A 16,781-nucleotide genomic window follows, 5' to 3' on the forward strand; every position below is an offset into this window, starting at 1 on the left:
AAGGTAAAACTGGAAAATTGTATTTTATTATTGGTTTATTTAGATTCAAGGAAAAATTGAAAATCGTGCTGAAAATTTTACAAATGCCAAGTGATAAGTCAGAGAAATAATAGCTTGATTTTATAGGCTTTGTCGAATCAAAGTTAAAATACATTCTGGTGTGAATTTTGTATCTTTTAAGGGCTCAAATGAAAACCGAAAGATTGTACTTTATGATAGACGCACTTTGGTTCAAGGAAAAATTCGGAAGCATGTTGGGAAATCGATAAATAACGAACGATAGATCGAACAAATAATAATTTGATCTAGAATCTAGAGGCTTTGTTGAATCGAATTTAAAATATGTTTCCGTGTGAATTTTTCAACTTTTAAGGGCTTAAATTATAACTGAAAGATCGTACTTTATGATAGTTGTACTTGGGTTCAAGTAAAACTTTGAAATCATGTAAAAATATCGATACAATGCGACAGATAGTTCGAAGAGACACGACTGAAATTGGCATGCAAAAAGACTACCTACCTGGCAGGAATTGCATTTTCTGAACACCCTCCAAAAATGAAAATTATTTCAGGTGTGTCACGAAAAGATCCGTGTGCTCTCACACGAGGCGGGCGCACAAGTGAAACAGCACGGTCTGGACAACGATCTAGTCGAGAGGATCAAGAAAGACCCTTACTTTTCACCGATCCTGAATCAACTCGAAAGCCTTCTTGATCCATCGACGTTCGTCGGTCGCGCACCCGAGCAGGTCGTCGAATTCTTGGAAGAGGAAGTGTACCCGGTCCTCGAGAATTACAAAGGACAATTGGGTGGTCACGTGGAGCTGAGTATCTAACGCCTAAGCGCTCCAAGAACGCCATTAAGTTCTACACTCAGGGACCGAAAGTGGACATTCTCGCAAGAAGAATGCGCGACATTAACCGTTCGACGCTTCCATTCAAGTTTCATCGGTTTTAATCAAAATAAAAGATCATGCAATTATTAGTACAGGATTATTTTTATAAGCTTCACATAAACCAAGATTAAGAAAAAAGAAAAACAGGAATCTGAATAAAAACGAAAGAAATGTAGACGAAAACGCACTGTTCTGCAGTCTTCCGCGTGCACGCTTCCTCGACACCTGGATAACAATATTTCTCGCGGTAACTCGTTTACTTTTGTTCCTTTTTTCCGATCTACTTCTCGACAACGTAACTGCTGTGATAGCGGGCGCAGCGTGAGATGCAGTGTGATGAGGTACAAAGAACGGAGATGCAGGGTACGGTAACAGTGACAGTAGCACAGATGCGACGGAGCGCGGCGCCTTAGGGGTGGGGGGGGGACACAGTAATTACGGTATTTACAGGTGGAACATTAAATGTCAGAGTGGCAGAGAAAGTTCAGCAGAGGCAGAAGGTAGAGTAGAATACCGGAAAAGAAAGACAGAGGTGTGAGAGCCGATCGTTTATTTGAAACACAGACAAGACACGGTGGCAGCTGCTCCTTTCGCAATTAATTCGTTTGACACGTTGACTATCGTACCATTTATGAAAAAATCCATTTTGAGTTGGCTCTCTGTTGGAAACTATATTATATTACAGCGAGGTATCAATTTTTCATCGGTCAACGTGTTGATCATAGTGTCACCCCGCGTACATCCCTTGAAATGCTCTGCAAATTTCGATCATTTTCATGTGTTCCAAAATTCAATGGACCGTGCTTTATATGTACATGCTTTGGTATTTCAATCGAATACGTCGAATAGCAACACGGTCAAAGAGCATGCATTTTACAGGGACGTACGAGGGTTGAAGATGCTTTGCGTTCCGGGGAAAGCTATTGGCTCGTCGAAGCAGCTGCCACGAGTTACAGAATCACCTAAAAGTAAACGTTTCACCTGATACAGGAAATAATTGGCTGTTCGAGAGTAGAAACAGTTATAGCACTTGAGAATCACAGCACGAGGGAAAGAATAGGCGGGGATAGTGTGTTCGCGTCGTTCTTTCGTAAGACAGCGTTCGCTTTCTGCGGCGTGGGTCGTGTTAACGATAGACAGGAGAGACTAGACTAGAAAGGGAGAGAGAGAAAGAGACAGATAGAGAGAGAGTAAGAATGAGAGAAGAGAGGAAAGAGAACGCGATTCTCCTGGTCGCGAGTGACACAAAGGACTTCCGTTTTTCGATGCAGCGCGTTCGTAGCGTGTGAAAGATTATGTACAAAATTGCGCGGAAATCGTAAACGAGAGACAGTGAAAGGAAAAAGAAGAGAACAGAATAGAATGCAGAAGATAAAGATGAGAGATAAAGAGGAGAATGCATAAGGAAATGTTTGAAGAGACAGTCTCAGCGAGGTGAAGCGATAAGATCGATCGAGATGAGAAGAATCAGAGCAGAAAGAGAGTAAAATAGATGCATTTTTAATAAGAGTGAAGAGAAGAGTATAAAGAGTAAAGAGAGATAGAGTATAAAATATATAAAATAAAATGCACAGCATTATTAGAGCATTCAATTTTCTAATCGTATCGATAAAAAGACTAGAAAGGGCATCGCGGTTTTTGACGACGTATGTTTAAAGAGGTGAAAGTGAAATTTGTAGTTTTAGAGGTAGAGAGAGAGAGAGAGAGAGAGAGAGAGAGAGAGAGAAAGTGTTGAAGAGAAGATAGAGATTGTAGAGAGAAGGTAGAGAAAAGAAGAATATAGATAAACAAATATGTACAGAGTTGCATAAGACATGAGTGAATGGTCTGTACAAAGAATAGATGATAGATAATAGATTAATCGATCATAGTGAAGGTACAGACAGTGATAGGAGACAGGTACAGATTGTAGAATAGAAATAGGCTGAAAAAAATAGACATAGATTACAGAAAAGAAGAACAGAAAATTGAAATAAGAATAGAAGAGAAAATCGAAGAGAAATATTTCGAGAAAGTAGAATAGAGAAGAATTCGATAAAAGATTCTAAAGACGAAAGATTGACAAGAGAGAGTTTTTAATACAGTTCTAGTGAAGAGAGAAATATACAAGAGTATGAAACATGTGGATAGTGAAGAAGAGAAAATAGACAGAAGATAGGAAACAGAAAGAGAACGAAAGCAGAAAAATCGAATATACATTGACAGATAAGAATATAGGATTTGAGATGTAGAATACAGAATTTCAGATGTAGAGTATAGAATTAGGGAGGTAGAAAGTAGAATTTAAGATGTAGAATACAGAAATTCAGATGTAGGATACAGAATTTACAGAATATATAATTAGAGATGTAGAATACAGAATTTAAGATTTAGAATATAGAATTTGAGATGTAGAATACAGAATTTAAGATTTAGAATATAGAATTTGAGATGTAGAATACAGAATTTAAGATTTAGAATATAGAATTTGAGATGTAGAATACAGAATTTAAGATTTAGAATATAGAATTTGAGATGTAGAATACAGAATTTGAAATGTAGAATACAGAATTTGAGATACAGAATACAGAATTTGAGATACAGAATACAGAATTTGAGATATAAAATACAGAATTTGAGATACAGAATACAGAATTTGAAATGTAGAGTACAGAATTTGAGATACAGAATACAGAATTTGAGATACAGAATACAGAATTTGAGATACAGAATACAGAATTTGAAATGTAGAATACAGAATTTGAGATAAAGAAAATGAGATATAGAATATAGAATTTGAAATGTAAAATGCAGAACTTGAAAAAATAAGAAGAAAAAAGTGTAAGTAGAGAAGAAATAGAAATAAGATACAGATACACAAGACAATACAAGAAACAGTGGCAGAGAAATAAATTTAGAATTCAAAAAAGTTGAAATAAAGAGAGGATAAAGAAACATCGAATAGAACTAGACAAAAAGTGAAGAGTGAAATTATAGTCAGTAGATTTGTGTAGAAGAGCTAGGAAAGGAAAAGATAAATGAGACAGAAACTTGGAGACAAAGCAAAGATAAAGAAGATGAGAGAAACTAGTGAAAGAGAAACAGACATGTAACAGAAAGATAACAGAAAAACAGAAGAAAGTTGAAGACAGAAGAAAATTGAAGGCAGAAGAAAGCCGAAGGCAGAAGATAGTGGAAGTCAGAAAAAAGAGGAAGTCTGAACCGAGGAACAATTTACAAAGACGGTACAGAGAGAAAGATATGAGAAGAGTACAGGAAAAGAAAACTAGCAAAATAGAATAAGAGAATAGCACTTAGAAGTGAAAACAATACATAGTAACGCAATAAATTTCAGGTACTTTGATACAGTGGAATAAGAAAAACAATGAAACGACAGGTAGCAACAACAGATAAAAAAAACAAGGAAGAGAAAGTTTGTCATAACGCAAAATAAGGCAACATAAAGAGACAGAAAGAGAGAAAGAAATAGAGATAGCGAGCAAACTAGTTTGCAGGAAGAATCTAATTACAGAGTCGCGAGAGAAAGTGAGAAATAAGAGACAGAAGTATGCGAGGCAAGAGAAGCTCGAGTGTCTTATGAAATAGGAAGAAAGTAAAGTTCCGGTCCGCAAAAAAGGTTTCGTGGCAACTTTTCCCGAATTTTAAGTTCGTAATACTGACAGGTATTCAAAAGAGATAGCATAGAAGTGATTGTAAATGCAAGAATGTCGACAGGAAGAGAAAGAATAAAGAAAAGCAGATAATCGAAGCAAAGGAAAAAAGATAGAAATAAACGTAGAATAAAATTCTGCAGCAGATAAAGACAATTTATACAGAGAAAGAGGAGGTTCGGACAAAAGTATAGTACACAAGTCTAGAATTTGTACACACGTTTCGAATCAAAAGATATATGTACAACAGAGAAGGAAGAGGGTTAAAGAAAAGAGAGAATAATAGGAGCACAGAGAATAGAGAGAGCGAGATAGAAAAGAATAAAAGTGGAAATTCGTCGATTTAAGGTATAGAACAGAATCGGCTGGTCTCGCAATTTCATTGACAAATGACAATCGTTCCGTCCGCAATTTTTGTGAAACTAACAAGTGGATCATTGAGACTGCGAGACAGCGGAAGAAAGAAACCGAAGGGAAAGGGCTATCACAGAGCGTTAGGTTCGTGGAGAAGGATAAAACCGCTCTGATCGATCGTTTTCCAATTCGGAATTCGTACAATTTCTATGACAATCATTTCGAGCGATTCTGCTTGGCAAGTAGACGTAGAAAAATATAGTGGATTCGCAGCTCCAGCAAAAATGTCGATTGAACTCCGAGTTCGTTCCGTTTTGCACTCTTCAGCATCAGGTCGATATCAGGTAACCATCATAAATATATCAAGATCATCGGTAATCAGCCTTCGAACGTTTTAACATGGTAACAGAAAACATCTCGCGTGGACAATGGACGATCGCATTGAAATTCTGATTACTGAGGCGAAGGCGTTCCATCAGTGTAATTTTACGTATCCCGGAGCGGATTTGTAGAACGTTGATGGGAATCCGAGCTAAATCTCGAAATTTTGCAGTTTTCCAATGGCAAATCGTTTTCAGCGTTAGGTCCGATCTTGAGACATCGTTTTTCATACGGTCCAATGATTAGGTCGATTATTTCTTGGCGATTCGGTATCCGGAGAACGTGGCACCGTCTGTGATTTTTCCGGAATCAACGAAAATCGCCAGCTGATCACCAGCTTCGACGTCCAGCAAGATCAAATTGGCGCCGCCACCTGGCCCGACGCTGACCACCGGACGCCAGGTGTCGGATTTGTTTAATTTCTGTTTCAAAGTTAGTTGCAGATCGGTGCTGCCGTAACCGGCGAAACTGAATTGGTACAGGCCCGGGCAATGAGTCGTGAAAATTCCAGTTTGGGCGACGTATCCCACGCCTTTGTCGACCAGCGTCTTGGAGAGCACCACTTTGGCAAGCTGATAACGAATAAACAATGTTGGTCACGGTCTAATCATTCCTTCAATTTCGATTCTAACTCTCGATCAAACCTCGAAATTACTTCGTTCGCAAATCGTTCGGTTGGCTTTATTTATGAATATTTAGTAAATTTCTCTTTCGTAACTTGTGATGCAATTGATTTTATCGATCTTAAATGCATTGTCGACGACGCTCACAGAGTTTTTCTTCGACAACTTTCGTCTGTCTTTTAATTTGTAAATCGATTCTATTATTCGAAAAATTGTCATTATACGAAGATGAATAATTTGATATTTTCAAATATCCGTCGATATTAATTCCGTTTGACAGTAGAAGTCATGCTAGGATTTTAAATAGTACGTCGGTGCATGATATTTTGATAAGGAAGATAATTTGTTGGAATGTTCTTTTACTTTCTATCGGGCGTGCAATTAATTTTGTGAGAATGAAAACTCACGTCGACAGAAGCTTCGGTAGCCGAAAAAGCGACAACGCCAGCACAGTCAGCCGCTGTTGCCAATTTTAGGGACCCGACGGTGGTGATACCGGGAGACGGAGGATCTGGTATGGCTGCCTCTCCCAAAATGGCCACCATTAGTAACAGCACCGACCACACCACCCTGAAATCAAAATTCTTTCGTCAGAAAAGAAACACATCGTCGATATTACCACAAATTACACTATATTCACTATACAGTTACAGCAAATTCTCCCAAATTTTCCTTCCGTTTCGAAAAAAAAATGAACAATTTGGGAAGAGGAGATACAGTTATTCGACCCTTGCGGCTCATTTTTATAGTTGCTTATTGTCAACAATTATGAAAACGAGATGCAAGGCTCGAATAATAGTATCTCCTCTTCCCAAATTATTTATTTTTGTTTACAAGCTGAAGGAAAATTAGGGAGAATTTACTGCACTTCTTTGCTGCTTAAGTTACTTATATTCACTGTACAGTTATTTATTCACTAAATCAATTAATTATTTATAACTTTATTCCATCCAGGAAGTTTTCTTGATTATTTCGTCGAAAAGAAATAAACTCTCATTATTACAACAAAGCTAAACTTATTCATAGATCTCTACAAATCGTTATTATTACAATAAAATTATAGTATATTCGCAGTTACTTGTTCATAGCTGTATCTTCTTCACGGAATTATACAGAACTGAACAAACATTCTATAAAACATTATATGCTAACTAATTCTACGTCGTTGAATTGATTACTGCTGAACTGGTATGGCTCGCAAATCAAGCTAACTGATCTCCTATCGTTTTACATTTTATTTATTGCTTATACCGAACGTCGTCAGCGATTATGCACTAGTCGAGACAAAGTTTAGCCGATGACGCTCGGCATACGTTTAATATAATTATTGCATCCGTGGAAATATTACGTTCCAGTGTAATTATTATTTCTGTTTTAAGTTCTAAGATGCAAGGTAATTTGTTACTTTCATAAAACTTTTTAACTCAGTGCAATTATCACTTTGTCAACATAGTAGTCATAGGATTCTAAGGTTTATTGTAATTCTGAAAAAAAATTGATTTCTACTGCTTCTTGTAATTATTTTTTAAATTGGAGTTCTAGGATTAGGGATAATTATTAATTACTATTTTTTATATTTATTTAATTATAAAATTATTAATTATTATTTTCATTTAACTCGGTGCAATCGTTATTTTGTTAATATTTATGGAAATTTTAAGGCCCACTGTAATTGTGATTTTTATCGCATCAAATCAATTTCATTCAATTACGAACGGAGAACGAACGCTCATATCCTCGATTTTTGTGTCGCACTGAAAGTGACCAGTCCAGTGTGAACACACTGACACAGATCAAGCAGAAAAATAAATCGGTGACTCGTTCTTGCGCAACAGCCCGAGAGTGGGCGTTCCAGCATTTTTATAATTTCATCTCGTTCATTTTTCCGTTCGGATCACGTTAAATCACCACTCTGACCATTCTCGGCAAAGTTCAGCCCGGTTAGCGACTTTCACTGCTCGGGGCTACTTCTCCGTCTGGTTCTCCTTCTACACCTTTTTTTTCTCTCTCTTTCTCGCCACTTCGTTTGCTCGGTCTTTCTTTCGGCCGAAAAGCTTTCATTTTCGGAGACACTTGTTCCCGTTTCTCAGTGAGATTTCTCGTGCTCGATAAAGGTGTCGGATCTTGACGAGCGCAAAAATTCGAAATCATCCCGGGATCCATCATCTTTATACCTTCATTTTACCTCAATGCGAAATGTTTAGTACTTTACAATTTTTGAAAAGCTATTGAAATTTCTATCTTGTCAGATATTTAATGGAAAAATTAATGGGAGTGACCTTTTTTTAGTATCGGTCAATTATGCTCTATAATAGGTATAATTATAGTCTACAAATTAATTTCTCACATTTTTGTAGAAATATTTAACTGACAAATTTTATTGCCCTAAATGTAAAGTTCGAAAATTAATTTATCAAACTTAACAAATCTTTGAGGAGACAATTTACTAAATATGAGCAATTGCGTTACCATTAAGTTTGCACCACAGAGAAATTGAAGTTTACAAAATTATGAAACAATTTCCAATGTTCCTGATTAGAATCTGTGCACGTGACCAAGGTCTTGTTAATTAAGAATCGCCAACGAGTCCAAGTATAGGGTGAGGCATAATAACGCGAAAATGTCCATGAATCTGTATGCAGTGAAAGTTGCACTTAAAGCGCAGAAGAAAAGGGCGAGCACCGATACGTGTGTTCGTTACCATCCATTATTCAGTAGGCCGTTATTTAAGCGCAGCATTATGCCGATCCGCGACGGCGAATAAAAGTTTGACCGCCACTAGTCCCGCTCTGTTAATCGCATAGTTGCCGCGACGAAAGCAGAAAAAGCAAGTGTTTATTCTGTCAAACGTGATCAAACACGCCATTCGAGCTAAACTTTCTACTTCGGGTATGGAGAAAGTGCCTTATCGTTTCGTTGTTTTTCATTTTTTTCCCTATTTCGTCGACTTTTGTTTGCCTACTGAACAAGTTCTCGGGTAACGTCACGTCTTAACAAAGCGAAAGACCTTTCACCCTAGTTTTCAATCTTGTTAAAAAGTGTTCACTTTGAATTATTCAGTATTTGCACATTGCTTTCTCTAATTACATTTACAGGCTGGTCGAATTATGCACCTTTAAGTTCAACTCGATGCTATCAAAGTTATAATTCTTTTAAATCTTTCGTTTCGTAAATTTAATTAGTATATTGTAAAAATTGCTTCTTTTAATCTAGCATTTCTTTAGAATTCTTATTCTCTAATTATCAATTATTAATTCTCAATTATCAATTTCAGTTGAAATTGATGGAAAAAACTTTATAATTCTTGTTCAATACTCTGAAAGTGCATTTCGTTTTGCTAAATTAGTTTATTATAGAAATTCCATTAGAATTCGTATTTTCTAATTGTATTTACAAATTAATGAAATTCTACATTTTGAATTTAAAATTGATGATGCAGAATGTTACACTTTCATATTTGTTATTAAGATGGTGCCTTTAATTCTCCAAGTTCGATGAATGTAGAAGTTGTTTCTTTCGATCTAGTATTTTTAGTATTTCGCAAGATATCAATTGTCGAGCTATCAATAACAGCATTCTCAGCAAGGATATCGTGGAACGAGATCTATGATAATCAAGAGACACACGCTCCTGATTAATAAGCGTGCCAGTCGGCTGGTATAAAGTTCAGGAATAACCAGGACGTTAAGAATAACCGGTGTAATGTACTTTTAACCCCTGAATCGCATTTCGTTGTGCAAGATAAAATCTGAAATCCTTTCACTTTCACGGGCTTCAAGGCGAGGATCTCACGTGTGACACGTTTCTGTCGCCCACCTTAAGAATAACGCTAGTAATCGGGATAATTCGTAATCATGAAATACAGTTCGATAATGCCAATGCTCGCTCGACGAAAAACTGATTTCTGTCAACTATTCGTTATCGAATATGTAATCAATTTTTTCACGTGCAATTACGTCATTTCGATTTTACAGAGTGTACTTTGCAAATGTGCTTGCATTTCTCAAGAAATGAATCGAATTTAATTCAATCGAAATTATCGTTCTATGCTTTGATTATTGCAAAAATAAATAATTCTGTTGTATTTGAAGTAATATTAGTTCTTGCGTTAATAAATAATTAACGATTCCAAAAATGTAAATATTTAGAGTTGAATGTGCAAGAAATATTTGTTTTATCAGAAATAAATATTTCTCACACTTAAAATTGTTAACAGAATTATTTATATTTTTAGAATCGTGAATAGAACTATTTACATTTAAAAAATTGTGAATAAAACTATGTACACTTAAAGAATTGCGAACTTATGTACATTTTTTAAATTCATTTACATTTAAATTAGAAAGATGCGTTGCAAAGTTAATTCTAGTGTTACTTGAATGATTCCAAAAAATGATTCCCGGAAATAACACTTACTTTTTTTGCCACTGCATAAATTTAATTCTCCACGCGAAAAACGCGAGACCATTGTTGAGTAAATCGAAATCAACCCGGAAGATCAAAGTTACGCTCGTAATTTTCATTGCCGTTCTGGGAAACAATCTCAGCCGATCGGTTGCGCAAAAACAATCTCGCCTTTGGCGGAAATGAGAATATACGAGTGAATATAATACGAATAATATAATCATCTAATAGATCGTTTGGTTATTTAAGCGAGAACAGATACGATTTATAGGCTGCGGTAATGAGACGTGAAATTAAACGTGCTCACGAATATGCAATAAATTATCTCCTGAAAATTTTCGTTATTCAATAGTAAATCAACGGCTATCAATTCAGTTATGATTTTCTTACTCTGACCATTGATTACGCTATTACTACTACATCGACGAATAATTTCATCCCGATGACAGTACTATTATAATGTATGTAATAATTTCAGTAATAATTCAGGTAATAACTTTGGTAGTAAAATATGCAATAATGTATGCAATAGCGTATGCAATAATGTATATAACAGTATGATAATGTCATGGTTTAATGCTATATTGCAGTATTCCTGGTTGACACGAGGATTGAGGAACGCCATTAGCGTTCGCAAAAATGATTAAACTGTAATTTAGCAACGAAACCTGCATTTCTGGTCGATTCAGCGAACGATTACTTGTTTATCGAGTGGATTTGCAAAAAACCTGTTTGCATTTGCTGCAGTCTGACGACAAGCGAATGCGGCTCGTCACCGCGAGCGAATCTATCAATGTTGATAAGCGAATCTTGCCGCAACGATTTGCATAATAACCTCAAGATCGCGTTCGGGCATAATGGTGTCCACCTTATGCAACATCTGCATCCTAACGCGATATTCAGCGTGATCCACTTATCGCTGAATATCATTTAAGGAGATCAAGCAACGTGACGAGTTATCGTTCGCGAAAACTCAATCCTTTAAATCGTTTTATTCTACACCTTCTCAAACGGTATAACTTTTTTTATAATTGGGCCAAGCCATCTAAATTTTTGTTAAGACGTTGAAGGGATTCATTCATTTACTAGACAATGGCTGACAAATTGTTTTCAGAGACTGCTGTTGGCTGGGATGATGAACAAATTAAAGAATGCTTTTTCATCGAAATTTGTTGACAATGTTTGGAGCTACGAACAGATTGAAAAGACATCGTCTTTTAAGTTTTTTTTATCGTTGCAACCATTGCAATTATAACAAAGTTATTCCGTTTCAAAAGGCGCATGAAAACCTGTTTGACGCATTGTAGATCGACGAGGAAAATAGGATATGAAGTTACAGGGATTGTTCGCCTTTTCCGCGTTCACAGCGAATATTAATGAGATGATTATCGCCGTATTGCGTTGCTGCATTCAACGCCAGAGACGTAATCAAAATTATGTCGATTGCCGTGTTATAGTACAGCGAGTTCTACTTTGATGGTGCATTTGCAATTACTATTCGAACATTTGCAATTGTTATTCCGAGGGCATTGTAAGCCCGCTCTTATGAAGAAAAACATTTGAATTGCGAATGCTGAATAATTACCGAGAGAAATAAGACTGAACAATGTTTGAGAAAGGTACGGCTCGAATAATGCGAAAGTTCAATCGTGTTGCTGCATTTGTTCACAATAATTTCATGTTTATAGACTGGTATAGAAGTGGCAACAGTGTATAGGTGATTAACATACTCATCGTAAACACTGCGAAGTAGTGCCATGATGCTAATCAGTTAACGAAAAACGTCACACAGCGCGATCATTACTTGCCGCGCGTGATTACGAAACGGGCTGATCGACGATCCATAATTACGTTGAAAGAAATTGCAAATTATTCGAAGTTGTGCAAACGCGAGTCTTTCAGAATTAATTAAGATAACAGAAACTTTACAATCGGTCGTTTCGATTCGATCGTAAATAAACGAAATGAAACCTGTAAATACATCAAAATTCTCTGAAAAATTCATCGCTATAATTAAGTGACGTCGAACTTGATCAAATCGAATTAATCATCGTGACGAAACGGTGCAGTTAGGTGCAAAGCAAAGCTCTATTGTCGCTAAAACAAATTGTTTGCAAAATAACGGATTTAGGCAAATAAATTCTGAAGCATAACTATGAAATAGACTAAAAATATTCCTCGATTAAATCAATTCTGGAGCGCGATCACAAAACAGACTAAAAGCGAATAATTAAGCGAATAATTTCTAGGACACAATTATGAAATCAACTAAATATTCCGCGAGCAAACAAACGTCTCGTGAAAAATATTACTCGCAGTAATCGATCAATTCCTGACCGCAACGAAAAATTAAAATTGCTGACTTGCGAATCTCTGAGCAAAGTGAAAATCATTGCAACAAAGTGAAATTGGTCTCCTTTTTTACTCTGTCTAATATGTCGAAGATAATCTTTGAATTGCCAATATATTGCTTAAAAACATCGAGTGATATCTTGGTAATTGCCCTAATTAGTAGCAATCTAGAAAATAGAACATTTGCATGATTATGCACGTGGGACGATATCCGATTGCATAAAATAGTTGACGCGATAATCGAGGCGGGTTTGAGCTAGGATCGGGGTAATAGTAGACAAACAAAGAATGTAGAGCGTTTAGAGCAACTCACATGATGGTAGAAAGTGGTGTGGCACTGGCGGACTTCCTGGCCGTGCTGGACAGCGGAGCTGCTCGATGTCCCAGGTAAGTTAAACCAGGTGAAGTCGACGTACGGCTTTATATTACCTTGGGCGACCGAACCGCTTGGACTTGACGCCACCTCCCTCGTTTCGTTCCTTTCCTTTCCTCGTGTCAAGTGCTGCTGCTCGACGGTCCCCACTCTGCGAGCTATAGTTAAGGACAGTCGAGCAGACAGCGACAGCCGGATTACTGGCTGTTATAGGCTCGCCGGCTTCTGATACGGTGCTAAATGGAGGCGGGGATATAGAAATCTGTAGTTTCTGATACGACACAGTGCACCTACCGCGCTAATGAAAACCAACAGTGCCAGGAGAAATTTGAAATGATTAAAATGGCACTTGAACGACACGAAACCGTCGCACTACGCGCCGGTCTACGAGTCACCGACGTAATTTATCTTACTACGCGGTAGAGTTTCGTTCCGAAACTTGTTCCCTTCGATAGGATTATCTCTTGGATACGCGTTCTATCTTTTTATACACGATCGTAAAAGTGATTATGATATTTTTAATTGCGAATTTTGTCTGGTCGTGTTGTGCCGCTGTTTAAATGTCGCTTTCGAAATGAATTCAATTGATTTTGTTTGAAATACCTCTTGGTTATCCTTCGGCTCGATTTTAGTAACACTAAACCTGCAGCCGTCGATCGAATGACCGGTTTCACATTTTTGATTCCGTTATTTATTCCGTTACTATTGGAGCTATAAAGCTGTTTCTATTAGAAATTGTTGAATATATTTCTTTATTCGGGCGCACACTATTGTGAGAATTATGAAAAATTGAAGTAAATTCTTTCATGTAATTCTTATGAGACAGCACTTGTTGTTTTGTACGCATTGCTACATAATTAGTTTCGTATGTGCTGGTTTCATTGAAACCATACCATACAATTTGATTTTATCTGAAATACTTTACGATTATCCGTTTACGTCTTAATTTTATTAAGACGTCGATTTAAAAAGTCATTAGACGGTTGTTCTTCATTTTATTCGATTTTATCCGAAGTGCTGGATAATTAATTTTTTATGTCTTCATCTAGACGCGCCTTCGAACGTTTATTTTCCATTTATATCGATTTTATCTAAAGACAAAATGAATAAAAATCCTAATGCGCCATATAAATAATTCTCTTATGTTTTGATTTCATTGAAACGGTACTTTCAAACTTCTGATATTCATCTAACGCGTAGCATGATCGAACAACATTAAAACATACGTACGTTTAGCACATTGTTGAAAGTGTTTCAAATTTCCCAATCGAAAGCAGTGGCGTGAAGAATAATAATTTCAAGCATTAATGATTCAACGAGGACTGAATCAAGTACAATTTGTCTTGCGTTCGTCAACCTTCCATTGTATACTAATGTGCCATTTTTTTTTCAATCGAATCAAGGTTCGAAAACGAAGTCAGAGTTCAAACTGCCTCGTTGGTTTTGCATTCGACAAGAGCGTTCGAGTGACTTCGAATGACAGCAAAATATATACTTGGTCATCGATCGATAATAAAACAGCGTATCGAATGGTAACCGTCTGTTGCAGCCCATCCACAATTAATATTCTCGTCGAGCTATCTCTAATGATACTCGAAACGATTGAATGGCAAAGTGGAGTTGCGTCACGCGTCTCGTTGGATTATCACTTAACAATGTTAATAGCCGCGGAAGTAATTGCCATGCGCGTAAACATCATTGTTGCAAGCGTAACGAGTGCGAAATTTTTCAGGCGTCGTTGAGGTGACTGTCACTGTCACGCAACGCCGCCGGTGACATTTTAATACGCCCCCGGGCTAATGGTATTGTACGCTTTACGCGCGATATCAGGAGTCTGCGGATACCTTATGATTATTTAGAAAACGCATCCTCTAAACGGAACGTGAATGGAAATGACTTTTCTTTTGCAGCGTACAATGGTCACTGTCTGGACATGATGCTAACCAGGACGTCGTGAATTAATTAGCCACGCATGTCAACGAATAAGACAATCATAGACGAGAATATTGCAAAAATTAACGAGCACCTGTACCATTTGTTAATGCCCTCCTCTGGGCACCAATTACACGATTTATTCTAAATTTGAATTGCTCGCATTTGTTTCCTTCTCGATTGTAGTATTATGCAATTATATGCCACAATTATATGCTAATATAATAATACTATATTATATACTAATATAATAATACTATATTATATACTAATATAATAATATTATATTAGTTTTTAAAAATAATGCATAATTTAGCCACTAGTAGTCAATTAAACACGTGGTTTATTATTTACTATGATCTCTTTTACCATTTGTTCATTTTGGACATCTTCCAATCATCCTAAATTTATATTATCGTTTATGATTATTTTGTCCTTTGAAAAGAAATAATTTTTACAGAATTTAATGTACTTAGTATGTACTAAAATTCTGTCACAGGACACTTTCTTATCACTTACATTTTTTCAGTGTTTTCCAATTGAATATGTTGAATTTTCATTTCATTTTTTAATTATGAATTCGGTGGAGTTCGGTGTTCGCTTTGATCGCATTTCGAAGAGCGATGCCTTACATTAATAAGAAAATAAAAATTAGCTGCTATTGGAGAAATCATCTAATAATAATGCCAAAATGGCACATGCCACAAAGCATACCGTGATACCTATAGGCTATCCAGTTACGCGAGATTTTTTAAATAGGTTGAGTAAAATATTGATATTTCAACTGTTCGCATTCTATTGAAACTAACGAGAATAATTATAATTTATTTTTTTTCTGGATGATATGTAGACTTTTGCTGATATCCGACCCGTTCATGTTGAGTATGAGGAAAAGAACGATCAAGAAATCGAAATCATTTCTCAAAGAAACAATCGAACTACTGGTTCAATTTAATTGAATTGAATTGAAAACAAAAATTGTATTTTTTAAAAATTTGTTTATAAACGATTAAAACACTGTATTTTGTTTTCATTATTCTATCCCAACAAAAATCCAAATATATGTGCTAGTAATTTAAAATGAAAAAGTACGGCTTAAATATATAATTTTAATTTGTACATGCTTTTTGTATGGAAATCGACCACTGTGCGTCCAGCAAACGCTTCAGTATTTGGTATTCTAATTGTTGGCTTTAGTTACCTGCGAAACTAGCGTGCACCAGTGATTCATCAAAACACAGAAACCCAGTGGAAAATATTGATTGGTTTAATAACTTTCACTTTGGCTTTCGGCTCGCGTTGTTTTGATTCTATCTACTAGCTGCTCCTCGGGTCCATATTACGTTCACTAGTTACACACCTTTTCTGTGGAACTTTCGATTTTTGAAGGGGCTCGCTTTCAAACAGAACGTTTATAATTAATTTCTGCACCGAGCGGCACAATTTTTATATACGCTCTAGAAAAATCTAACAGGTTTCATTAATCTTGTCGAAAATGCGTCATAGAAATGCGTATATATTAAATGACTAATTATATTTAATATTATTAATTATTCTTTTTATAACGAAATATATTAATTATTTTCAATTTTATAATAATCCTTAAATTATTAATTAAAATAAATTAAATTTTATAAGCCCCGTCAGACAGGGGTCAACGAACCGATTTTGTTGACATAATTGGAACAAATACTTATTTCCTCGTTGCAAGAAAATTGATAATAGAAAATTATAGATGCGTTCTCGAATAATCAATTCTGAAGTTAATTGAAGTTAATTGCTTCTCTAATATAATACTATCCACTAGAAATATTTC

At 36.1% G+C, this 16,781-nt stretch overlaps 2 protein-coding genes and 1 long non-coding RNA gene across 4 annotated transcripts in view; 2 read left to right on the top strand and 1 right to left on the bottom strand.

The window, feature by feature from the left end:
• Positions 1 to 985, top strand: part of Adsl (adenylosuccinate lyase) — a 42,734-nt gene extending 41,749 nt beyond the window's left edge. Inside the window, exon 6 of the mRNA XM_076525177.1 lies at positions 573 to 985. Coding sequence (XP_076381292.1) covers positions 573 to 836 — 264 coding nt within the window. The 3' untranslated portion in view covers positions 837 to 985. The remainder of the gene's footprint in view (positions 1 to 572) is intronic.
• On the bottom strand, positions 938 to 13,113 carry C1q-VP (C1q-like venom protein). Of its 2 annotated transcripts, none has more exons than XM_033468132.2 (3): positions 12,974 to 13,113; positions 6,312 to 6,474; positions 938 to 5,853 (listed from the first exon to the last, which is right to left on the bottom strand). In XM_033468132.2, coding segments are annotated over exons 1-3 (486 nt in total). In that variant the 5' UTR covers positions 12,976 to 13,113; the 3' UTR covers positions 938 to 5,532. The 2 variants fall into 2 exon arrangements, with proteins under 2 accessions (XP_033324023.1, XP_033324022.1); XM_033468131.2 differs by lacking the exon at positions 12,974 to 13,113 and adding an exon at positions 6,983 to 7,063.
• LOC143260263 (uncharacterized) lies at positions 12,910 to 15,987 on the top strand. The gene is made up of 3 exons (XR_013034397.1): positions 12,910 to 13,047; positions 14,944 to 15,724; positions 15,816 to 15,987. It is a non-coding gene; the product is annotated as an uncharacterized LOC143260263 (long non-coding RNA).
• Positions 15,988 to 16,781: the final 794 nt, after the last annotated feature.

This window comes from Megalopta genalis, chromosome 11 (genome assembly GCF_051020955.1).
Source record: "Megalopta genalis isolate 19385.01 chromosome 11, iyMegGena1_principal, whole genome shotgun sequence".
Lineage (NCBI taxonomy): Eukaryota > Metazoa > Arthropoda > Insecta > Hymenoptera > Halictidae > Megalopta > Megalopta genalis.